Raw genomic sequence first — 26691 nt, 5'->3', positions numbered from 1 at the left:
AAGCAGTGGTATCAACGCAGAGTACTAAAATAATTCTCGTACTATCACATGTGTGTGTAATATATCACTTAAATAAATTATTATACTTTATACATTTAATTAAATTATACATCTTAAATTATATATTATGTTAAATAGTAAAGAAAATTTTATTATTTTTTGAAAGAATCTTATTTCGATTTTAAGATCGAGTAATGATCAGTTCGATTTTAAAATTAATTTATACGTTGCTGATAATAATATATTAATTAATTCAAATTAATTAATATACTAGCCCAGCAATTCAGTGCTAACACGACGTTATCTAGTAATATTATGGCGAGTGAAACTGATTAAAAATCTCGAAAGATAATATCACGTTTCGATATTGTGTCGCTTCTCTCTCTCTCTCTTTAATCTATATTTTTTTTCTGTTTGTCCATTGCACAGCCGCACATGCATACATATGTATGCGTTTGAGCGGTTCTCTCATGAACGGTTCAACGAACGAGAGAGCGTAGCGCTTGCGCCGTAATTGTCAACGGCTACGCCGTGCGATACTAGAAGGCGAGTCCGAGTTCCTTCTCTTGGGATTTTAACGGTGGACAGGATCTTCCCTAAAGATACGACAGCTCGGTATCTCGTCCTCGACGAGGACGGAGAATTTTTGACGTAACACCTAGTCGAAAGTTAGCGGGATTATTGATCGGCGTTCGCGCGAGTATTGATCCGCTTCTGTTGCTGCAAAGTTACTCCGATGCTAAATGCGTATGCCTGTTTAACGTTGAATTTATTGGCGTATCAATTTCGTTCGATATTAAATCGGTAAAAATATGCATTTTTGTGTTTTAAATAACGAGAAGGCGAACGAAGATTTTTGTTGGAATTTTAAGCGGCTGGAAGAGACCAGTGATACCAGTCCAGTGTTCTTGTTCTTGCCGAAAGAGAGAAGAAAAATTTTCACAAACAACGCGGATAATTTTTACGCGTCGTTAACATTTTATAATCATTTTACAACGCGTTTAGATCTAAATGATCATCTCATTCTCAATATATTAATTATTTGATGCAAAAAAATATCGTTTAATTTGAGTACAAAATGATAAGAATCGAATAACAGCTGCAGAATTAAAAGGCGCCAACAGAATATTTTTCTTGGAAAAATTTAGCATATCTTATGATATCTCGAAAAAAAAAAAAAATTTCCAGCATTTTTGTAAAAATTATAAATCGTAGTATATATATATAACAAGTAGCAGAGAAGCCGTGCCATTATTGATCGGCGTTCGCACGAGTATTGATCCGCCATAAGCTCAAAGTTAAATGAATGATTGTTTAATTTTAAATTTAATTGCCGATATGTATTGTATTACGGATATATAGATATGAATGATTCATTTAATTTAAACACGCAAGGATCAAATAATAGTAGAGAAAAATTCTGCTTCTCTTCCTCGAATTTTCATGTAGCTATTTCAAAAACAGAGCGCGCATTCAGATAAGCACGTTTATGCAACAATAAAAAAATTATTAAAAAAATAGGGAAAAATTAATAAGAAAAATCTCTCTCTCACTCCTGCATCTTGGAGCAAGCGCGGTTTAGAAATATTTGCGTTGAGGAGGCCAGTCGTCGGTAATTCGATGCTTCATCTAATTGAATTGAATAGAACGGGCAGTCACGATGTATACTTGGTAGAACGTTATTCGGTCCTGCTTCTGTTTATCTCCCGCACACCATCTTGGAGCGCCGCCTTGGCTGCTCAATATTAATTGCTTTAAAGACAATCAAGAGCGCAGAATTGAAATCGTGCGCGATCGCGATCTCTCTCTTTCTTTTGGCGTATCCCGCATCTATTGTATTTACATTCGTGATATTATCTTTGGAGATTTTTCATCAGTCTTTTTTTTTTTTATTCACCATATTACAAGATACCATCGTATCAGCTCTAAATTGCTGCGCTAGTATATTAATTAATTAGAATTAATTAATATATTATTATTAGCAACGTATAAATTAATTTTAAAATCGAACTGATCGTTACTCGATCTTAAAATCGAAATAAGATTCTTTCAAAAAATAATAAAATTTTCTTTACTATTTAACATAATATATAATTTAATATGTATAATTTATCTAGTATATAATTTAATTAAATGTATAAAGTATAATAATTTATTTAAGTGATATGTTACACACACATGTGATAGTACGAGAATTATTTTATTATATAATTTAATTTGTAAATAAAGGTAAATAGTTTATTTAAAAGTTTAGATTATTACAAGCACACACATAAATCAAGGAATAACTTGACTTAATTTAATCTTGGAATATTAAATTAAGGATACTGATAACATAAAGATTGTTCGAAATTACTCGGAAAAAACTTCGTGACTTATTCGCATTTTCGAAGACATCCGGAAGCTCTTACTTTTCGAAAAGAATTTAAATCTCTGGTACTCAGAATCGGAAACTCTCAAGCCATCATCATGTAATGATATACTAACATATTTACGTCATTCCCGTTCCCGGAATCTTCCGCAAGAAGGGGAGGGGGACGGTTCCAGAGGGCCAGTCCCGTGATGCGGGAAGGGTGGTACATTCCGTAGCTTTCAGGGAGACCACCGGGAGCAGAGGTGGCTCTGTATTATGTCCCGTTCCCTCGCTCTTATTATACCAAAGCGACCTGTACTGTTTCGCATGTGTCTGTGTGTATGTATGTTTCTCTGTGCTTCTCCGTGTGTTGGTAAGGCCCACATATTGCCGGCTGCTTGTTATTCTCCTTCATCGGGCACACCGACTAGCTGGCACGCGACGCATACGTCCCGACGTGTATATTGTACCACTACAGGGTGTTCCGACAGAAATCTGCTGGATTCTGAGAAATCCATAGTTAAACAGATTATTGCAATTTTTTTTTTTTTCCACTTCTATGTCTTTATATTCGCAAAATTTCATCTCGTTTATAATTTAAAATCTATTTATGACTACGTTTTTTTTTTTTTTTTTTTTTTTTTTTTTTTTTTTTTTTTTTAAGAAAAATCAACGATGTATTATATCTTTGTCTACACAATTTTTAAAAAGTTTTGAATAGAAAATATCAGAGAAGGATAGTTTTTATTTTTATACTAGAGCAAGTAGTAAATATTAATTTGTGATAAGGCTCTTATTTAATTTCTGAACAGAAAAATGGGAATAAACAAATGGAAAAAGATATAGCTAAACAAACAAACGAAATTTTTTTTTAATTTGTGTAGAAAAAAAATACATAGTAAGGCATTAAAAATAATAATATGAAAACATTTCTTTAAAGATGTTTCGAAAAAGAAAATGATTTAATGAAACAGGTTTAGAAAATAAATATGCATTATAATTACGAGAGACATCTGTTTTTCAAATTTTTTAAACTCCACTAAAGGCTCTAAAAAAAAAGTATCTTTTAAAAGCGCTCGAGTTTAGACTCGCGAATTTAAAAATCCTCTCCTTTTCTCTTACGAAAATTCCGTCTTATTTGACAAAAGTCTGCAGACGGGAACGTATACACGGTGAATGTAAAAAAATAATGCATAAAGAACGCATGCGGAAGAGGAGGAATGAAACATAATTAAAAAGGACGGGAGAAGTAGAGAAGGGGGAAGGAGAAAGCTTTCTCAATACATAGAAAGCGTCGTATGTAATATCACGCCGTCTGCCAGTGTCGTAAAAAAGCTTTGATGTCAAGCCTCTCTCTCTCTCTCTCTCTCTTTCGCCTCTTCGCCCACCCATAACATTTTTATCTCCTTTCCCTACGTATGAGCCACCCCAATTTCTTTCGCCCCCTCTTGCTTCCACTACCGCTCTTTTTTTCGGCTTTGCAGAAACCGGAGCGAGAGCATCGCTCTTTCCTACGAAAATCCGTATCAAACTCCGATCAAACCATCGCCTTCGTACGTATATCTTTCGTTACCTCCTCTCCCTTTCGTGATTCCATTCGCTCGATGAAAGGGGAAAGGCAGCCCTTAATATCGTCGCCGCATGAGACCTTTTGAGGGCTTTCTAAACAGCTGCCGATGAATACAAGACGCACGAAAACAAACGCTCAAATAAAGCCATACGTGTTAAATTCAATGAATTTTCCTAAATTTTATACGAAAATATAATATAAGTATTAATTATATAAATTTTAATTTTTCCTGTTTTTTTTTTTTTTTTTTTTTATTTATAAGAATATTTATAGTTTACTTGTTATCAGTATTTTGTCAGAAATAAGAAATTTTACAAATCAAATTAGACATGAAAAAAGTAACAATTTATTTATATATCTATAAGCATATAGATTCTCTTTGTCACTCTTAGTCTATATATTTATATATTTATTATACGTAGAGTAATTAAGAAAATTTTTTTATTGAACAAATTCTTCAACTCTCCAAAGATTTTAATAATTAATATTACTGTATAAAATTTCTCAAGCTTTTAACATGCAATTTTGTAGTTGCGATTAATTCGAGGAGCGATTCTTCTTCGTTAAACTTTATAAAGTGAATTTTATTTGATTGAAAATTTTAATTTGGCGGTAAGTAGTTTGAAGGAAGATATCTCGTGATAACCTTATGAGGCAATTAGTAACGAAATCCAGCTGCCAAGGAAAGTGTCAAGGAACATAATCTTAATTATTGACGCATATCGATTGGGACTTGTCGAACTATGTATAGTCGGTTGCGACTATGCATTTTCGCATTGACGGTGCGAAATTGCATCTAACAAAGGGAAGATAATTCTATATATATAGAAGAGTATATTCACCCTTTCTTCGCGTGTGTTAGACGTACTAAGATTTTTCCTCGTTAACTTTTATTTTGTTTTTTAAATTAATTTATTGATGAATTCGTTCTACTTGTTTTAATAATTTATTTATTTGTATATTTAATCTCCGCTTTGTTCTTAATTATTTTCAGTTTAATAAATTTTGTGTATTTCTAATTTTATTAATTTTTTCAATTATTTTCAAGTATTTTTAGTTTAATAAATCAAAAACATTTTTTTACTATTTTATTATATTTATTATCGTGTACATTTACCGCAAATCAAAATCGATGTTTTCTACTTAAATATGTATCGAGCGTTAAATAAATTCAACTTTCGCGAAATTCCGATTGCATAATAAGCACTTTCGTAGTCAAAAATTCCGTTCGTAGAAAGAAAGTAAATCGGAAATTCCGCAGGCGAGGGTGGCGAGAAATCTGCTCTTCTACCCGCTAACAAGAAAGTAACACGACGAGCGACCAGAGTCGGAGAGATAGATGAGAGAATGGGGGAAGAATGACGAGAGGGGGTAGAAAAAAGAAGAGAGAGATCGCGGGACTATTTGAGACAAACTGCGGATATTTCGCGGAGGGAGAAGGAGAGTGCGAAGGAGACAGACAAATGGACGGGGCGCGCCGCGGGGATGTATATTGAGGCTTGTAAATGGGGTTGGGTGGCTCGGGAGGGTGGTTCCACCTACCTCCGGCCGAATCGATCCCACCGCAGTGTAGCGCTATAGCAGCCCACGTGCATACATATCATAGGCTTTCTGCCTCCATAATGCTATAGCGTTTCAGTGCCGTAACAATCGCCAGGATGACAATGATCGCGACGATGGTCATTACGTAACGCCAGCTGGACGCTATAATATTAAGTAACCGTTTAACGCGAGTCTTGACATTTAGTGATCCTTTAAGAGTCCTCGATCCAGATCGGTAATCTTAGGATCTGCAAGCGCACGGATTTTCAAATTGGATACCTGGGTTTCTTCGATCTCTTGAAATTGGAAATTTTAGGATCTTGAAATAGAGAGAATTTTTTTAAACTCTTTGCATTTTATGATTTAAGCAGTTTGGCATCTTTGAAATTGTTCCAATATTTATCAGTAATCTCAAGTTCTCGAATTGTTCTGATTTTAAATTTAAGTTTCAGAATCCTTGTTAAAAACTTTCGGATGCACGTTTCGGATTTTAGAATAATATATCCAATCTTTTGTATTTTAAGTAGAGTTCAAGAAAAGCGATCGCAGACGCTGAAGAGGGAAGGAAAGGAATTTTTAATATTTTTGAAAGATATACTACTTTAATTTCAAAATTTTTTAATATCTCGAAATTTTGAAAGATCTTCGAATTTTTGAACTAAACAATTTCGAAATTCTAGAATTTTTTTGAGAAAATCCGAAGATCTTGAATTATGGAATTTACAACTTGTGGATTTTTTTTTTACTTTTATCCTTTAAACATATGACTTTGAACATATGACTTTGACGTATCCGAAGCGGACGAATTCATAATTTTAGAATCTTTAAATTCTCGAGGGCTTGTAATTCCGGAACGCTCGAAGACATCTAATCATCGAATTTTCAAACAACCAGCCGGTTGTTGCGAATTCGACTGACATACGGTATCCTCGTGCACTGATTGCATGTCCAATACGAGGACTATCGACGCGCTCATTCAATTCGCGGTCCAGGCGCGGAATGCAACCAACGACGTCGATGCTATTGCACCGGGGGTGAAGGGGAAGGGATGTGTAATAATGGAGCTGGAGAGAGAAATGTGGGAAGATAACGGGCGAGGAGGTATTATTACGTGTGTCACGGTACCACAATCTACTCGCTCGTTCGCAAGAGTATGACGTACGCGCCTTGGATCCGCTCGGTTCCGATCGCTCTCTCCTCAGAATCTCTGATTTTAGTTAGAATTTTGGAATATTTAATTCGCGTGTCTGATACCGTCAACTTGAAGTCTTTAATCGGAAAATTCGAGGATTCGTAAATTTTCGATTTCGAGATCTCTTCAAATGTAAATATTTATTTATTTATTTTCTTTTATATAAAAAAAGAAATTTTTACATTAAACAATTAAAACATTTATAAATTTTTGAATTTATTTGCGGGAATTTTTGAAACTAAAAAAAACTTTTATAATTTTCCAACAAAAATTTCGAAATATGGAAGAGATTATCTAGATTTTCCACTTTTTCAGGATATTTCAATCTCTGAAATCGAGATTTTTTAATTTTCACGTTTCCGAATGTTTGTGAAAAACTTTCGGATCCATGATATTTTCCAATTTTCAAAGATTTAAAATTTTTCTAATTTTATAATAATATATTTTTAATTTCTTGTATTTTAAATAATTCAAGAAATCGCGATCAGATACTGAAAAGAGAAAGAAAGTAGCTTAAATATTTTTGAAAGATACTATTTTTTTTTTTATATCTCGAAATTTGAGAAGAGAAAGGAAACAAAGTCTAAATTATTGGAATCTTGAAAAGGACATTAAACTCTTCACAATGTGACAATTTAAGCAATTTAAGCAATTTAAAATAAGAAAATTAAGATGAAAATGAAAGCAGCTTGAATCTTTGATAGCTTTAATTTTAGAATGAAAAAGATTTCTCGTCTCTTCTCTTCTTCGAAGTCAAAATAGTCGGAGCAGTCGCGGTCAGACGGTTAAGGAGAAAAGGAAAGCGGCGAGAGATCCTACCGAGGAGGTATAGGCAGGGCACGAGACGAACTCCTGGCTTAACGGGATTGTAATAGCGAGGTCAGACGAGCCTCCTCACTTCCACGGTCACCGTGTACCTCGTCTTCCTTTCGTCTCCACGATAACGGTCGCTATGTTACAATTGACAATCTCTTCAAATATAATTGGAATGTGAAATAATTTTTTTTCTAACAATAAGAGAAATATATCAAGTAAATTTTTGAAATTATATTTGATATTTATTTATTTATTATTCATTATAATTATTATTTATTAGCTCTAATTCAAAAATCTTATTACTTTGAATAATTTATCCGAAATTATCGACCAATTTATTGTTTTAATTGAATTAAAACAAGATCTCGGAAAAGGGATTGATTTTTGAAATACTCCCTCACTTTTTCCATGCTATTTTTAAAATTTATATTTTGCAACGTGCGGAACCTTTTTACGTAACCGTGATCTAGACCACTCGTTAGATATAATGTGCCTTTGGGGTGGATAGACATCGGGACGCGTATTTGACGTCAGCATGACGTCGCTTGAAAATTCCACGGCGTTTCGTCACATGCACCGCCCCCGCACATGCATCTGCATACGCGAGTAGTACGAGTAGCGTACAATGCACGTCGTCGTATGACGTCGACGCATCATATGGAAAGGTAGGAGCGACTTTTTTAAGAATCTAATTAATATGCAAACGATGAAGGCAAAATTAATCAAGCAATAATTCTTAAATAAAGAAAAAAAGTAAAATGTTTGTATATATTATCTTTATATTAAAATATCTGTATAATTTTTTCCAATCATTTGTATATATTTTTAGATAAAAAGATCCATGCAAGAAATAGTGAATTTATCTTATCATTTATTTATGTGTAGTATATCACTAGTATTACTCTTATTGAAATCTCCCTCTTTTTCTCGTATAACTAATATTTTTAAAGATTATATTTCTGAATTTATTTTCTTTTTAATAATATTATTCATTATTTCGAGAGATTTTTATACGCTTCGTAATTTTTTTCCTCTTTGCAAGATCTTTCTCGAGAAAAATATTTAGTAATAAATGATAAAAAAAATATGTATCTTGAAATAAATAATTTATTTTATAATAAATGATAAAAAAAAATGTAACGTATAACATAATAAATAAAATATATAATTATTAACTGAAAAAAGAAAAACAAAAATTTCTTAATACTATTTAAAAAAATAATAGCTATCGCGTACTTAAAAGCCAAGAGGTTCGAAGGAACTTGAACGGATTTGACTCGTTTTATATATTTTTTTGTATATTTTATAAATGATAAAAAAATATGTAACACAAAATAATAAATAAAATGTCATCGCGTATTTAGAAGTCAAGAAATTTGAAGAGTCTTGAACGGATTTGACTTATTTTATTGGTTTTTTTTTCACACGTCGCGTTTTTTTTTGCCTCTCGCTATATTTTTCGTATTGTATTACGTTCAAAAGTGCAGATCGCCGAGCTCGCCGGCACACGAAATGTCTATTTATTCATGACGTACGAGATTCCCAAGGAGAACGAGGGCTGACCCACATTTCCCGCCGACTGAGCGACCTCCGTAGGTGGTGGTATAAGCGGACACGACGGCCGCATTATCCTTCGTCCGTCTTATGCGAGGATTTGAAATTCTGAATGAAAAATATCTCCTTGCTTTCGTCTCGCGTGCAATATCGAGTTTAAGAGAAATACCGATCCTTGCTGTCGAACTACCGAATGAATCAAAGGGTTAAAGTTATCGTCTATATAACTTTATCTCTCTTTTATCCTTTTTTATAAATATAGAAAAGTTTTCTCCTTATATATAAATATTCGCTTAATCTTTTAATATTATTTCTTTTAATCATTCAATATTATTTTAATTTTTATAAATTTATAAATATTCTTCGTAAATATTTTTTTTTCTTAATAAGCAAATAATTTTTAATAAGGACGTATAATTTCGTAAAATAAGAAACAAATTTTTATATAATAGAAAAATCCATCATATAAAAAAAAAATTATACCCATAATTCAAAAAATATATGGAACTCTTTGATTTATATTTATTTTATTAAAAATCGCTACTGGGTGTAAATTAAATTCAATTTCGACGTAAAAAGAGCAAACAAGCTGAACGAGAAATTATTGACGATTGAGGGATGATCTTAAAATATTGTTCGATCAACCGTGGTTGATTATGAGTGTCGACGCTTTTTCTCGGATGTGAAAGTTCGCAGTCCAAGATAACCGATAAAGTAGAATACAAGTAGGAACGAACGGCATCGGCAGTTGCACAAAATCATCCTAAGATTGCCGGCTCGGCTCGTCTCGGCTCGGCTCGGCTCGGCTCGGCTTTGGTCTTGCCGTGCCGAGTTGCGAAAGTTTCGCAACACGGCCATTGTTAGAGGGAATGATGTCGAAACCGCATCAATTTTAGAGGCAACGAGGCCAGAGCGCAAAAGGAGTACGTGTCAGCATGTTGAGCTTTGAAAAAGCGCAGAGAAATCGCGATCCCAAACATGACAATTCTGTAAATTCGAACTCGAAGCTTGGAAAAATTTGCTCAACTACAAACGGATTGTTTTCTGCAGAAATCCATTAACGGGGTATCGCGAAAAATTTGAATTATATGTACATCTTATTCGTCAATACGAGAGAAAAACTCTGTTCTTTTGAGTTTAATTTGTTTAATTTAATTGGAAAAATTTATATATGTATGTATATGTGTGTATGTGTATACTTTTAATTTTTATTTGATTCCAATTATTAATTCAAAAACGTCATTAATTTATTTTTAAATAATATCAAAAATATCACTCGAGATAAATAAATAAGATATTTAACGTTAAAATTTTATTACATGATTCTAATATAATATAAAACTTTCTAGAATATCAAAATTCTAGAATATCAAAATCAGTCGATATTTTGAAAGCTGAAATTAGATCTTGAAAATCCTAGATTGTAAACATTTTTTATCGACGATCTATCCACTAACTGTCTATAACTAGTGAAAGTCATATAGTATTTATCATATTATTTTAATTATTATTTGTACATGATAATTCCAATTAAAGTACTATTTTTTTTAAATACTATAATTCCAAAAAATGTTACGCGTTTTCATTATTCGCGTCTTTAAGTCTCAAATCTTTCGAGAAAATTTCTCATTATCCTATGAAAAAATGGAAGAAGCGAGCCTTCCATGAGCAACATGCGTTTTTTTTTCTCTCAATAATTCTCGGTAATAAATCGATATTACACGATGCATAGATGCACTTTGAGAGCGATAAGGGAAAGGGGGTTGGATAGAGAGTTGAACGCGGGGGTGGATCGAGGGTTCAAGAGGCGTCCCGACGTTGCGCGTCAATAGCGTGTTTCAGACGTCGCGGACGTCACCACGTGTAAAGCTGCCAGGGTAATACGAGAAGCGGGGCGAGAGGCGACAGACTCCATTTCCCGTGTAACTGACCATTCCTAATTTCAAGTCCTCTCGAGAGGATATCGCGATTGTACCAGGGGAAAGATGTCGACGCAGCGAAAGATAAAACTGTTAAAGGAAATACGATAATTATAATATTATGCATTATTCATAATAATGTAATTATTATTAAAATAACTATTTTAATTAATGAGAGAATTTTTGCTTATATTCTAATATAATTTTAATTTTTCCAAGGTTCAAAAATTATTATCTAGAGATTAATATTGTATTTATAAAAACAAGCAAATACAAAGAGCACCTTTCACATTTATTTCCGAATACATAATTTATTTCTGAAAATCTCGCATTTTTATTAATAATTTTACACCAGCACAATAATGCAAGGATATAAAACGATAAATTATAATATTTAAAAAAAAATGCTCTTTTTATTATATAAGAAAAACTTTGTAATAAAAGAAAAAACAAAATATATTAAAATAATTGTAATGTTGCTAAATTTAATTCCTGAAAATCTCACGCATTAACAATTTAGAAATATCTCGAGCGAAATATTTAGAACATTTCGATCAATTTTAAACAAGCACTTAAACAAGCATGTGCCAGACAGAGAGAACAAAGACAATTTTTCCGAAAATCAAGCGAACGCACTCGTTGCTGGATTTGAAAATCAACAATTCCATAATCGGTCGCAACCGCGGCGGAGGAAGTTTGACGTACGTGCGTACAACGTGTTTATACAATATATGCTCCTGCAGGGGATTGCCGAAATAAATGCCTGTAAACAAACATTTCTTCCCACGTGCTATCCTGGTCGTCGCTTTGATGCTCTCAAAACAACGCGAGCGACGCGTCCCATTCAAGAATTTCCCCGCGAATCGCGAAAGCGCGACGTATATTGAAAATTTCAAAAATTGTCATTCTTTTTTATTCTTTGCTTGAGAATTATAATTGGAAAAAATTGATAAAAAACATTATTATTATTTGAAATAATTAAAAAGATTTTTGTGCAAGAAATATAACTTTTAATTTCTCTCTCTCTCTCTTTTTTTTTTTAATAGAAAAAATATTAAAATATTTTTAAAAATAAGTAGATTATATGCGAAGAGAAAAATTATTTGCAAAGTAATCAGTATCGAATTCTTCTGACGCACGAAAATCCACATCCCATATTATAAAGCGTATACTCTATCTTATTAATATATCTAAATTCAAAAGAATTTTTCCCGTGGAAATAATTTGAGCCGAATTATTTTTTTCTTTCTAAGGAATGAAAAAAGAAATTATCATTTTTTTTTTTTTTTTTAATTTTAAACTGACGAAAAGGTATACGATATCTTGATGATGCATTTAAATGCGCGAGCGAATAACTGCGCTTTTTCACACCTCTCTTTTGTCATCCTAGTAGCGGTTGAATTTCAACAACTAATTTGAAGCACAAAAGCATTGGATGTGATAATAAGGGATAGAATTCTATGCTAAGGGAGTACCGTATCCATGATATGCAATCTGCGATGGGTTAGGAGCTTTCGAGGATTTACGAGACACACCTTGATAACTTTCGGGAAAATGAAAAAGAGAAGGAAGGCGCGAGAGGGGGAGCGAGAGGGTGGGTGAATTTTGTGATCCCCGAGTTCGCCTCAAATATTTACGTTACGCCCGCAACAATGGGAACAATATCGGTTGCTTGGCAACCGCTCTGTGCTCTGTTCACGACCAGTTCTACCTTTGGCAAGAGTATTCTCCCCCGCCCCGCTTCCACCACCTCCCCCTTCCACTCCCTTCCCCTCGCAACTAACTCATTCTCTCTTCCCCCACCCCCCTTTTTCATCCCTACTCGCTTGCTCTGCCTATCTGTCTGTCTCGTTTGTTCCAATCTTCCATTCTCGCTTCCCATTGGTCGAGGCACGAAGACGAGGAATGATTAACATTGTTAATTCCGGATAAGAAAAATGTTTAAAAAGAAGAGAGAGAGAGAATTTTGCTGATGAAGAAAAAAACACATGACAATAATCGAGAAACGAAATAATTTTTAAGATAGATTTTCTGGATTTATGCTTTTAGGCAAATTTTATTTTAACAGAATTTATAAGTCGCGCGTGAATTTATTTAGAAAAATAAAGATACTCATATAAGGTATTCGGATATTTAATTTTCTTCATTTACAAACGACGAATTAATAATACGATTGATAAGCTTACAATAATAGGGTGAATAAAATCGCAAATGAGAGAAAGACGAAGACCTTTCTCTCTTAATTTACAGCATCGTTGTTTGCCAATTAATAAGAAAATAATAAGCATATATACGGCGTGTAATAGAAAGTTGTGTGTCGTAATTATAATGTGTTTTTATCTAGTCGAAAAAGAACAGTTTCGCGTACCTTAACCCTGTAAGAATGACTTAATTATCATCTAATTTCGCGCGCCATTCCTTGACTCTTTAATTCCTCATTCGAATTATTCAACTTCCCATACCGATTTTGTTCTATACATTAATCTTTTCATCTGCCAGTAGTTACATTTAAAAAAAGGGAAATACGATTCGAAAAGGGATTTTTATAAATGACATAAAAGGGGATCGACTCTGTTCAGAAACTATCGAAAAAAGGATGAGGATGCAAATGGAGTTGGTACAGCAAAGGTATCGTGCATAAAAACGCATAAATAAGAACGAGCACGGACGGAATTATACTCGGTGTACAGTTAATACGCTGAATCTGAATATTCAAGATTAGAGAGGATGAAAAATAAGAAAACTGCGACTGTTCAAGAAAGAAGGAGAGAACGAAACAAGAAGTCGAGGGGTTGCCACGAGGACGAGCGAGAGGAATGATCGGTATTCGTATATGTGTGTATATCTAGCGTTGTATGTGTTTGCTCGAGTGCATTAGTGAATGAGAGGGAGGAGGGGTGAAACGGGGGTACAGCAATAACGGGTAGGCGAGAAGAGGAGGGTACGGTGGCGGTAGAACAAGAGGGGAAGGATCAATGCCGGTTGCCAGGACAACCACAGTACCTGATTTTCCTTCCATCCATCCTGTAGCGAGTACTTCCCGCTCGATCTGACCCCGCGCGTGCTTCGAAGGGAAGAGAGAAGAAGGGAGAGTGAACCGTGGACCGGGGGGAGGGGGAGGGGGAAGGGCCTGCGAAGAACCCCGCAAGCGCAGGGAACGACAGCTCCGCGATTTCAGAAATGAGGATCGTAACGAGAAATCATCGATATATACGAGTCTCGAATTTTTGGTGCGTGTCATTCACGATCGATGAATCTTTCGATCAATTCCGAGCTCATTGATTCCGATTGAATTTAATAGGGAATTGGATACAGAATCGGTAGAAATTATAAGCGAAGCGTAGACAAAAAAATTGGGGGAGGATCGAGTAACATTTTTATAAGCGAATATGAGAAGAAGTTTAATCAAATTTTGTGAAAAGAATAAAAGAAATTTAATATAAATATAAAAATCTCAAGGTAATTTCTCCTTCCGAAATTAAGCAAGCATCACGGATTAAAATTGAAATCGAGAAAATTTCGAGCGAAAAGCGAGAGAGAAAGAGAGAGGGAGGGAAAGAGACGTTCCCGGGCAGGCCGGAAATTTTCCCTCGGAAATATATATATATTTCGGTGCGACCGATCGATTTACGCTCGGGAAACGATCAATATATGAGGTAGCGCGGGGGGTGGAGTAAAAGTGTTTATTGTTTCGAAGAGACACACGACGCGCGCGTGTTTCTGCGCATTCGGCACGAGTTTTGGCGGGTCGATGCGCCATTGTGTTGCCTCGGCGGCTGCGTTTGTTTTGTTTTCTTGTTTGCGTCTTTTTCTCCTTTTCTTTCTCGCCTCCTTCTCTATCTCGTTCTCTCTCCTCTTTCAATCCCCTTGCCCCTAATATTTTTTATATATATGTGCAGCTTGTGTTTCGATGTATCGCACTCAATACTTTTGCGCCCACGCTCTTTCCTCACGCAAGTACGTTCGCTCGAAATCTTTTTTGCATCTCATTATCTCGATGTGAATAATCGCGAATAAATTTCGACAAATAAGGCAATAAAAGTGTCGCAGATTTTTCGGCTATAATTGCACCCTTGATGTAACGCAATTTCATATAAAATCGATAAATCGAAGAAATAATTTGGAATAATATATTAGAGCGAAATATTTTCGCAATTTCATGAAGAAATGACATTTGAAAAGAAGAGAAACAGAGAGTCAAAACAGTAACAGATAATGTTTGACAGATTTTCTCAATAATAAAAACGTAAATCTTGATAGAATTAAGAACAAGAAATTAATAATCTTGAATATATGGATGCGCAGATTTTAAAAAGAACGGAGCTAATTTTAACAAAATTATTATGTCATTAGCTTTTGAGACCGGATAAGAAATTGTTGTATCTCGACTCGTCTATTTTCCTTAATCTTTTTTTTTCCCTTTTTCTCTCTCTTTTTTTTCCTCTCTCGATCAGAAAAGCGATCTACAAAATAACGAGATAATGCGTCGGTCGAATAGAAGCAACAGCTTATTCGACGAACCAGTTTTACCTCCCACGCTAGAGGCTGACATTTCTTTTCATTTATTTTCCACACCCACAACTCCCGCACATGACATTCTGGACAAAAAGTTTTGTTCATACGTCATAAAGCTAGCATTATTTTTTAATGTCACATCTTCCGATCGATCCAACATCAATTTCCTTTCAAAGAAAATGTCGAAAAAGTTAATTATAAAAAAGTCACAGAATAATATAATAGAAACAAGTTACTCTATATGTAAAAAAAAAAAATTTAGTCAAAATAAAATAAATATCTGTTCTCCAATCTTTATAAAATATTATATATATAAATTTAATTAATGTTTTATTTTATATATATATATAGTAAGAGAAAATATATATTTAATTATTATTTAAATATCACACTTATTGCATTTCGTTGAAATGGATTGGATTTTATTGTTTAAATTATTATTTAAACAATAACAAAAATACAATTCTGGAATATCGATAACAAAGTCTTTATTTAGCGAACACTAAGCCTGCTGATAAGACGGTGGCATATCATATCCGTACTCGCTTGCATGATATCAAATTCGGAAACTTTACTCATTATTTTTTTTTACTCAACACGCGGCGGACAATGCGTTCTTTATTCACGCACTTTGATTATCCTGTAATCCGCGTCGCGACCCTCGGCTACTGATATAATTTCATCGATCGACGTATCTTGACCTATAACGCCAATAATTTTATTCGCTTATGTACGCGTCGGGATGACCCCTCCCGATTATAAATTAACCGAAAGATTTTATTAACTACAAAAAGACACGCTGAGATTCAGCGCTTCAGGGCGATTCAAGTGCAGACTTAAATTTGCGTTTAGCTTTCATTAAATGATTTAATTTATCAAACACTTGAACTTTAATTTATCAGCTTAATTGATATCGAATAATTGTCGACGTGGTCTGTAACTATATATATCCAAGAATGAAAGATACTGTTAATACAAAATTGAATTAAAATTCAATTAATGAGAAGCAGAGCGAAAAGTAACATTTTAAAAAGTCACCTCAACACGATTTACTGATATGGAAGAATACGGTCATTTCTCTTAATTCGTGTTTTTTAACAATATCGACTTTTGAAGTAAAATATAATACAATTAGCATTTCTAAGCGAATTTCCAAATTCAATTAATAATAACTGGAAGACTGTCATTTCTCCGATTAAAATTTGTGACTTCGCAATTCTGAATTTTTTAATGTAATGTTTCTATTGTTCCAATCCTCTTTTAATTTTTATCTATATTTTCTTCTTTGACAATTTATCATATCTATAAAATTATATTAACTTACAAAAAAATTATACTCTTGAAATTATAATTTATCACATCAAACGTATTGATTTTTGCTCGACTCGAAATACAATTTATATATTAAATATTGTTATATACTATTTAAATATTTCTCCAAACAATTTTCCGGATATGAATTATACCGTCTGTGCATGATGCGAGATTCTTGAAAGATTGCACTTTGCATAGTTCCTTTTTATTTGTGCTTAGACCGGACCGATTTTTCAACATATATATATATATATAGGTATGTCATGAGTGTTACCTGCGAGATAAGCACACCGGAAGTGTGTCAACACCTTATATTTCATATTTAAAATCGTGCGATAAACTAGAAAATTTTCCCAGATATTTATTTGGCACGAGGTTGAAATTGCATGGGTTCTCTTCAAATAGAATTAAAGCTTTTATATATATATATATAAAATTATATATGTCAAATATAAGCACATCGGGAAACACATTATTCGATTTATTACACGATAAAATATAATAAAATAAATTATAATACGAATTATCAATCATAAATATCAAAAAATTAGTCTTATTTTCTAAATTATAAAGACTATTAACAATTTTGTGCGTATGTATGATAAATAGTAAATTTTTACTTTTATCAGATATTTTCATATTGCAACAACAGATTATAAACGTGCAGTAAAAAAAAGCAAGAAAAGAATTAATTTCTAAAAACGCCAACTGGCCGATATCGACTTTTTTGATATCAATGTAACAATTATATCCGTCAAAGCGTTTAATTAATCCACTCGTCCAATTACGTTTATTATTTTCGATCGCAATACGTATACATGATTACTATGTGCCTGGATTTTCCACGGATCACGTGCGACAATTATAATCGTCCACGTGCATCTCGACGACATGGATGCAATGACGAATGTAACGTGCAGTGTGGTGATATTATCGATTCGAGGAAATTATAGTCACATATAATTTTAGAACATCTTACATATTCATTATTATTATTTATTATTGTTGTTTAGTTTTTATTACGATTTATACATATATCAATAATTTATTATATCCTATAATTTATTATGAAAATTAAAAAGATGGGCACGATAATTACGTACATTTACAGAGGAAATCTTATACTTTAAAATTATCAATTAAAAGCAGTTCTATTTATCATTACATTATTTATAGTCTCTTATTTAATCTCACTATACATTAAACAAAAAGGTTTCCTTAAATTGAATTTCTTTTATAAGAAAATTATAGCTAATATTATTTTATACTTCTAAATTACATAAAATTATCGCAATCTTTTTATTTAATTAAAGTAAAGAAATTATTGACATAAATTTTAATATATTGTATTAATCGGAAATTATTTCATAAACGTATTGTTGGAGTTATTTTATCAAAATATAACGTAGTCTCAAAGAGCGAGGAAAACGTAATTTGGGTTTCTCATCAGTGAGAGATCTAGGTATACAGATGAAATGAGAAACTATCAATAGCAATTATGTTTTTTTATCTAATCGGAGAGATAAAACTATTAGCTTTCTCATTTGCTGCGATAAATAATAGCTTTTAAAGTTATTATTCACATACAGTAGTAACGCTGATATAAATAATTTAATTGCAATTGAAATTCTAATGGGAGAGGTAAAGAAATTATTCATGTATACATTATAATGTATTATAATATTAATAAAAAGGGGGAAGCAACGTAACATCACGCCTATCACTATTCTCTTCCCGTCTTTTCATTTTTTCCTGACAGCTTATAGTTCACTTTCTAATTGCGCGTAATGATATAGTTTGCGCTGTTTTACTTCGTATCCCGATTCAGTTACTCGGCAAGAGGTTTGTCCTATTGCGTTCGTTGTTGTTGAGTAAATACGAATCTAAATACATCATCCATGTCTTTTCGCTTTACTCGCACAGCTTACGTGATACGTAATCAAAATAAATCTGTCCGAAATTGTACAATTAAGAGTTAAGTAACAGAAATTAATTTTAATACTAATAATGATCATTAATTAATAATAGTATAGAAATTATATTTTTGAACTCTGGTAAATAAATCGATCGGAATTCTCCACTTAAATTCACGCAGAAATTTTCACGATCTATTCTTGTCAAAATCAGACAGATCTTTAAATACAATTTAAGTTTGCCGTCTTATGCCACGCTTAAAATATTGCAAAACGCAAATGTGTGTAGAAGTACTATCGGGAATTTCGTTGACGTACTTACCCAGATATAAACTTCACTGCGTATCTGTTTATCTGAATTGCTACGTATATACGTGTATATGTATAAGACACTTTCGCGAATATCTTCATTTTATACACCGAGCTAAGCTCGACATTATAAGCTTTAAGTCTCAGACTTACAATGGATTCGAGAAGCTGGCGTTAGATAAATATTTCTCCTGGTCCCCCCCCCCCCCAAAATCATTAATAATACTAATAATACTTTTTCTGTATCTTGGTAAAAAAGCCTTTCCCGCTTCAACATGCTTTTCTACTCCAATATTACTAATAGGGAGAGAAACTTTCTTCTCTCTGTTCCAATATATTTTTCTGCTCCGATCGATACACCTAAACGTTTGTCCCTCTACTCCAAAATATTTCGTTATCTTAGTAGCTGATAAAGAAATCTTTTTTCTTCTACTACAAAATTATCAATGAAACAGCCTGTCCTCCAAAGATTGGTTATGACACAATGTTTCACATATACGATCATGAAGAAACAAGATAACTCCTAATGTAATTTAACAAACAGCTATCGCAAACGATTCGATCCTTTGATAAAATATAAAACACAATTTTTTTTTTTTTTTTTTTTCTACAAACTTCCTATCTCACAAAAGAATCGAGAAACTGTTACCAACCGAGTGTCTCCATCCACGCAGTTCAACATCTGCACCTGCAGAGTCCTGATCATGGCAAAGTGGCACAGCGATCAGAAACTTCTTTAGCCACTTTGTTTCGCAAGTAGTAGCATCTAGACGATTAATATTGTATCTTAAACAACACCTTTCTCTCTCTCTCTCTCTCTCTCTCTCTCTCTCTCTCTCTCTCTCTCTCTCTCCTTCTCATTCTTTTTTTCTCTCTCTCTTTTTTTCTCCCACCTCATCAAAGAACTGCTCCTATCTATCCCTCTCACTCTCTCTGTCTCTCTCTCTCTCCCTCTTGTTCTCTCGTCATCAGCAGCTACGCCATCGTGAGATTCCGGTTTTGAAGGGGCTCACCTATTTTATTTCTCGAAAAATGTCGACCAGGTCAAACGCTGGTCAGAAAAGTTAAGGGACTCACTTGCACTCACCGGTTCGCCGACAACAAGCGTCACATCTCCGCGTCGCTGAGGACGTTGTCGATTGCCACTTTTCTTCTTCTCGTCGTGATGGTGATCGTCGTCGCGCTGACGATTCTCTTCGGCACTTCGGAATAATCCGAATAATAATCGGATTCCCCCTCGTCGTCGTGGAATGATATCACAACGGCGTTGCAATGGACAAAGCCATCTTGATGGGGGCACGCACACACGCAATCTGTCTCCGATCGTGGCGATTAAGTCCTCTTGCCAGCACTGGAGGCAACCGAATGAGAGCCCAGCATGATGGTAGACCAGCATGGCTTGATGGCGCCACAAGACGATTACTGGTCTGGTCCCCACCCCCGCGCTACTTTCTAAAGTTATCGGTTATCACTTGCGAAAAGGATTTGATAAACTTTCGGCTACCCTTTTCTGAAACATCCTAGCACCAACATCGATCGAGTCCATTTAAGGGATTTCGGGTGGTATTTTTGAAACAATTATAATGCAGATGGATGATCGGGTAGACCTTGAAGAGAAGTTTGTGGCTACAAGCAGCGCCATTTTAAAGGCGGCAACTTTTGAAGTCAGAGATGAGCTGCTATTTTGTTTGGAAATAAGTCGATCGAAAAAATTATCTTTAATCGAAGCTTTGAAGATGAAATGACATGTATCATTCCTAATAAAGAACATGGCGACATTGCGCTGTCTTTAATTCTGCAAATTATGCGTGAATCTTGTTCGAAAAGTAATTTAAAGACGATTAAAGTAGCGTCTTTAAAAAAATGAATAATCATAACAAAAGCCATTAAAAAATAATATATTGTCATAATGAAAGATTGATGTCTAATTAAAAATAAAATAAAACATAAAGCAAAATATAATATTAAATTAAATTAAAATTAAAACAAAACAAGAAAACTATTTATTAAAATAAAATTAATATCAAATTAAATTAAAATTACAATAAAACGAAGAAATGATTAATTAAAATAAAATAAAATAAATTATAAAACATGGAAGATCTTGATAATCTGACGCTCATCGGATATATATTAAGATTCTCTTAAATAGATTTTATTTGAGAGCACTAAACAATTATTATCTACACTCTACAACAAGTATATTCTTCTGCCTTCGTTAAGAGACGCTATCTCATCCTTACTTTTGCCCCAAGAGAAATGACCGCGTTGCGAAAAAAAAAGGATCGCACGAATATTTCTCACAAATACCACGCTAAACAGCTTTCTTTCTTTTTTATCCAATCTCACACGCTCCTTCTCTTTCTCTCCTTCCATCACACTCGCTTGCCCGTTCGCTTCTCGAAATAGATAAATTCTTACTTGCACATTGTATAGATTCTTAAGTATATAAATAAGTCGTAAGTCGCGATGTCTCGTTTAGATTATTAAATATATATATATATATGTATATGTATATATATACTGTATATGTGTATATGAATATTCAATATATCTTTATGTTATATATAGACTAGAACTCCTCGACACGTATCACATACTAATATTGACTATCGTGTTTCTGGACGAGACCCGGGAACTCTTCGCGTTCCAAGTCCTGGCGACGTTCTCGTCCCTTCTGACCCTCTCCTTCGAAGATCGGGAATTCTCAGCCATGATTAAATCATCATAAATTTCTCTCGATCTTATGTATATTTTTATCTATGCAAATCTTAAAACGGGCTTTGCTCATTCGAATCTTTCAATGCTAAAGGGATTATGTAATCGGTTCTCTGTGATAGAAATACTAACTCTCTCTATCTCTCTCTCTCTCTCTGCGAGATTGTCAGAAAGACGAAAACGCGCCGTCGTCTTATTGCTGCATCATCATTGACTTTAGGATCGTGACAGTGTCAATTACTTATAATCGCTAATACTTTCGCAACACTTTCGTAGTAATTTCGCATCTTATTTGGACTTGAAAATGAAGCTGAATTAATTTTCCTAATCGAAATGTCACTCGAAATTATATATTTTAAATTTTTTTCTTTTTCTTTTTCTTTTTTTTTTTTTGGTGAAAGAAGAGTGTTCTTTTTTTTATTTTTAGTAATTAATCTTTATCTTTCAATGTCTCTTTAATTAATTTTTGATTATTTTAAGTTTATCTCTTTTATTCGCTTCACTTGATTTTACGCATCTCGTTATCTTTACAGAAAAAATAAAATGATGTAATCTTCGCTCTTTCGCGTTTTGATTTTTACATAAATATAAATTATTTATATGTTAATATTTAAAAAAGATTAATCCACCCCTTTTTCTTCCTCTGGAGGACTTAATTTGCGTTTCAATAGTACTCTAATAATTAATACTTTCATATAGCCAAAGGCATTTCCATTTTCAAAACCACTTCAGCTTAAGAGACTCTCCTACACATCTTACATTATCAATCTTAGACTTAGACCTGCAAAAACATTTGCAAATACTTTGATTTGCAAATTCTTTCCTCTCGCTATTCTATCGCATTTTACCAGTTTAATTCTATGGCTCGTATATTCTCTCGATTTACGTTTTTTCACGAGAGAGATTCTTGGAGCTATCGCAAGAAAAGTAGGAAGAAAATTGATTCTTTAATTCGACTCTCCGCTGGCAACCGTACCGTCAGTCGGAGGACCGGTCACGATTGGTGGATCGTTCGTAGGAAGCCCTTGCATCTCCTGCACCCCCTGGAATAGTTTGCCGGGGAATCCCTGCAGGAGATCATAGGAGACCGGGGTGGGTGGTAGGGCGGTGGTGTGTGCATGCGGCGATTGCAGAACGGCTATCACTCTCCGGAGCTCATCCAACGCGTTCCCTGCGGCAATAATTAATTTGTCATTATCTAATTACGAGAAGCGTTGTAAAATTGCAGTTTAGATACTTCATACACTCGAAATATATAATTTAATTTTCTTATGCGTGAGAGATCGTTTAAAAAATTTTTTAATTATTTCAAAAAAGATAATTATAATATTATAATATATAATAAATATAATTATATTATTTTTTAATATAATTATATTAAAATAATTAAAAAAAAATAATAACTTTAATTTTAAAATTAAAATTTAGACGACAGTATATATCGCTAAACATCCTCATTACCTTGCATAAGGATATAATTTTTCGCCAGGAGAAGAGTAGCTATTTTCGATAGCTTTCTCACCGAAGGACTATGTGCGTAAGGGATGACAGAACGAAGTTCGTCTAGGGCGTCGTTCAAATCATGCATCCTTCTACGTTCTCGCGCATTAATATTCAGCCTTACACTCTTTCCTTGACGAGTCGTCTTCGATTTCGATGGACAGTTTAATCGCGAAACTGTTGGTCTGAGAAAAAAATCATGCCAGAATTATTAATTATATACGCACTTCGTTGGATATATTCCTTACAAAAATAGATTTCATCCAATTATTTCATTATGTATTCATATCCTTTTTATATGCGCACAATTTCTCCATCTGAGAATTTTCCTTTTCTTAATTATTTCATTCTTGCAAATTCTCAAGTGAATTCATTTTTTCTCATTTAACTTAAAATTTTAAAATATGATTAAATGGAAAATAAAAACCTCTCGTCCGGTCGATTCTCATCGGACAACGCGCTCGACGAAGCGTGCGGTTGGGGTTGTTGTTGAAAATAAAAGCCACCGAGACCCACGGCACCCAGCGGAGTCCTTCGTCCTGGTGCACTCTGGGTATGTTCCGATGAGTACGCCGCCGGTGGGCCCGAGACGCCCGGATGTGAAGCCCCTGGGGTCGAGTATACGGATTCGAGGGCCGCTGCCGATTGTGGCGGCAGTGGATGCTGGGAACAAACATTTTTTCGTGTCATTTTTTGTGTTATGTCATCTTAAAAATAAGGGGAGAATATATTTAAAAAATATTTTTAATTAAATATATATATTTTTTTATATATCCTACAATTATTACTTACGACGTTACGATGCTCCCAAGCCCAGGTAGGATGTGACGCTGTGCGTTGCCAGGATCCTTGCTGCGGATGAGCTTCCGGCAAGCCTTCCCTGCGATCGTCGTCCTCTGTTGAACTGCTCTCGCCGTCGTAGGATCTCATTCTTTACTCTCTCGATTTAACCGACGAATTCCTCCTCTTCTCTCTACTCAATTCCTATATTTGCAAATTCCAGTTTTGTCAAAAATAAAGTCCTTCATTGCAAATTTATTTCGTCAACAAAACTTTTCGCATTTTTTATAAATAAATTTTAAATATCGACTGCATCGGATAACTTGTTTTATTTGATGCAGTTATTTATTTTTACCTTTCTCGCGAATACTTTCTCTTTTTTGCTGGAATTTATTTTATTATTGCAATTTTTCCATCATCAAATTTCTCGCATATTTTCATTTCCGCAAATAAATTCTCAATCTCGCACGAATCTATTTCATGAATGCGATTTTTTTCTAAAATTTTCATGCATTATTTTGCAAAGTGAATCCTTGCTTCGCTCGTTAAATTTGATTTTTCAAAATTTGCCCCGAATTTCATATTCACGTTCTCGATCGCCGAATAAACATTTATTTTCTCATTTTCGCATTTATTAGCGAGCCCCACCGCCATTCGCGGGGCGTCATCGGCCAGTCTAACGCAATCAATAGTAAGTGGAACACTTACCGACGACGATCTTTTTTCCCAGCCCCCGCGCGTTTCCCCGCGGGGTGCAGAATAGCGGCGATCAGCAACGCTTTTCGCGCATCAGCGCCCAGCGCCAAATCATCCCTCCGTCTGTGCTTTACTTGCACTTTTCCGACAACAATCAGGAACCGGATTTCGAGGAATCCTGATCGTGGAGGGGGTTGCCGGAGCCTTTTATCCCGTTACCGAAATCACTCAGAGCCAATCACAGCCATTTTAATTCAGCAGGAATCGAGTCTCGATGACCGATACGGAGAAAAATCTCACGAATCGTTTGGAGATCTTTTTCCATCCGCAGAGCCGTTGTTCCACGGGATGTTCGATCTTTGAAGATCTTTAAGGATCTCTCTTGTCCTTTGGTAATAATCGGAAAATTTAGACAAAATTATCACGTCCGAACGAAGCACATCGGGGACGCACACGCGTCTCCTTCGTTGTTTGGCAGGTCCTGCGCAGGAGAGAGCGCAACCCCTAAATTAGTTCGGTCGCCGTGTACAAGGGTGCGCCCGTTACGGCCGAGGGATGCTGCGCTGGACCATCGGCTGGCGTACCCTGGTGGATCAGGCTAAAGATCCTCTTTGCATATCTTGTTACCATCGGGAAGAGAAACTCGTGTCTAAGAGAAGCAAGAGAAGTCGCTAGTTGCCGGATAGATATTGTACGCAAAGAGATGCTGCGCATTTAATTTTAATTTGTAATCAAAATTATTCTTGTATAAAAATTCTTTGAAGATAAAAGAAACTATTTAAAAGATAAAAATTAAGCAACTATTGAATAAGATATGATTTAAAAATAATAATTGAGATAAACAAAACAAAATAAACCATCAATTTTTATCGAGAAGAAAATTTTGCTCCGAAATTTTGCTCCAAACATTTTTCAACAAGAAAAGATATATTCTGTTTACGAAACAATTAATATTATATATATTAATTATTATTATATAATTTTATTATTTATTATATATATATATACTATATATATATTAATAATTAAATTATTTCGTATACTTATACTATAATATTCTAAATAATATAATTAAAAAATATGTTATTATAAACCTATCAATATGATTGATATTTATTAATGTAATTGGGCTAATCGCAACAACACCAACGTATACCAGTATTAAAATATTTATTCTGTTGTACATACGATGCACACTATATCTTTGTTCCTTTATTTTCTCTCTATTTTTTTTTTTCAAATATTACATATTTATTATTATATTAATCAAGAAGTTTTTAATTTTTGATTTTCGTAAAAAATTAACATCAATCCCTTAATGTTACAATTTTGATAAGTTTTACGTTCCCTTTTTTTTCACGATACTCTCTGCCTCATCCGATTTACTACATACCGTGTTTACAGTCCGTGCATACGTTGTCATTGAACGTGATTAACGGACACGCATTAGCGCCTGGAAAAATATCATGAGCGTCGCGGGAATCCCGAGATAATTCGACGACGATCATTCTTCTCCATCTTTTTTGCGCGTAAATTGTATCTACCCCCTTTTCGCATTTCACCTAACACGTGAACGTGAACGTACGACTATGATTAGTAAAATTTCATTTGATTTAATAATAAATATTGAATGAGAGAAAGAAAGGAGTAAATATTAAAATTCTTTTTCTCTCTAAATGCAAGAATATAAATAACAACACGCAGGCGCGTTTGTTATTTATATTGAATACGTATATTGAATAATATCTAGATTCTCGTTATCGCGTAATAATACGACGGGGGGAGAAAGGGTTAAATTATTACGCGTCAATGTGCTTTGTTCGCTCGCGAGATACGCCCGAGATCTTTCTGGGTCGAACAGCATCTATAGTGCAAGATTTATCGCTTCCTCCGCGTCGAGAAACATATCCCGAGATTGCCCGAAAAAAAATTGCAAACGCATCTGCTTCGAAGTGCAGCGCGAAATTGATCGCTTCAGCATCCGAATCCATTAATTAGGA

General features: G+C 34.1%; 2 protein-coding genes across 3 annotated transcripts in view; both read right to left on the bottom strand.

Annotated features, from left to right (window-relative positions):
• The window catches only part of Axud1 (AXIN1 up-regulated 1), a 31169-nt gene extending 10416 nt beyond the window's left edge, over window positions 1–20753 (bottom strand). Inside the window, exon 1 of one of the 2 annotated variants that reach the window (XM_070292978.1) lies at window positions 20085–20753. In XM_070292978.1, the coding sequence (XP_070149079.1) occupies window positions 20085–20393 (309 nt within the window). In that variant the 5' untranslated portion in view covers window positions 20394–20753. Of the gene's footprint in view, window positions 1–20074 lie in introns of both variants that reach the window. The other variant, XM_070292980.1, reaches the window with a different exon arrangement.
• A 393-nt stretch (window positions 20754–21146) lies between these two features.
• Oli (Olig family) lies at window positions 21147–25154 on the bottom strand. The gene is made up of 5 exons (XM_070316216.1): window positions 24704–25154; window positions 24008–24199; window positions 23643–23878; window positions 23177–23400; window positions 21147–22886 (listed from the first exon to the last, which is right to left on the bottom strand). The coding sequence occupies exons 2-5, from the start codon at window positions 24143–24145 to the stop codon at window positions 22663–22665; spliced, it is 822 nt and encodes a 273-aa protein (XP_070172317.1). The 5' UTR covers window positions 24146–24199; window positions 24704–25154; the 3' UTR covers window positions 21147–22662.
• Window positions 25155–26691: the final 1537 nt, after the last annotated feature.

This window comes from Polyergus mexicanus, unplaced genomic scaffold (assembly GCF_030449975.1).
Source record: "Polyergus mexicanus isolate NDT 795.1 unplaced genomic scaffold, iyPolMexi1.0 SCAF_3, whole genome shotgun sequence".
NCBI classification, from domain to species: Eukaryota; Metazoa; Arthropoda; class Insecta; order Hymenoptera; family Formicidae; genus Polyergus; species Polyergus mexicanus.
Note: the sequence above shows the minus strand (reverse complement) of the source record. Positions and strands in the feature narration are given on the sequence as shown.

Bases quoted from the DNA above. Each gene is read 5' to 3' on its own strand.
- Oli (XM_070316216.1), bottom strand. From the start codon at position 24,145: ATGAGATCCTACGACGGCGAGAGCAGTTCAACAGAGGACGACGATCGC. The intron at 23,401-23,642 runs GTTTTTATTTTC...TTTTTTTCTCAG, and splicing joins GAGAATCGACCGGACGAGAG to ACCAACAGTTTCGCGATTAA. The intron at 22,887-23,176 runs GTAATGAGGATG...TTATTGCCGCAG, and splicing joins AAATTATATCCTTATGCAAG to GGAACGCGTTGGATGAGCTC.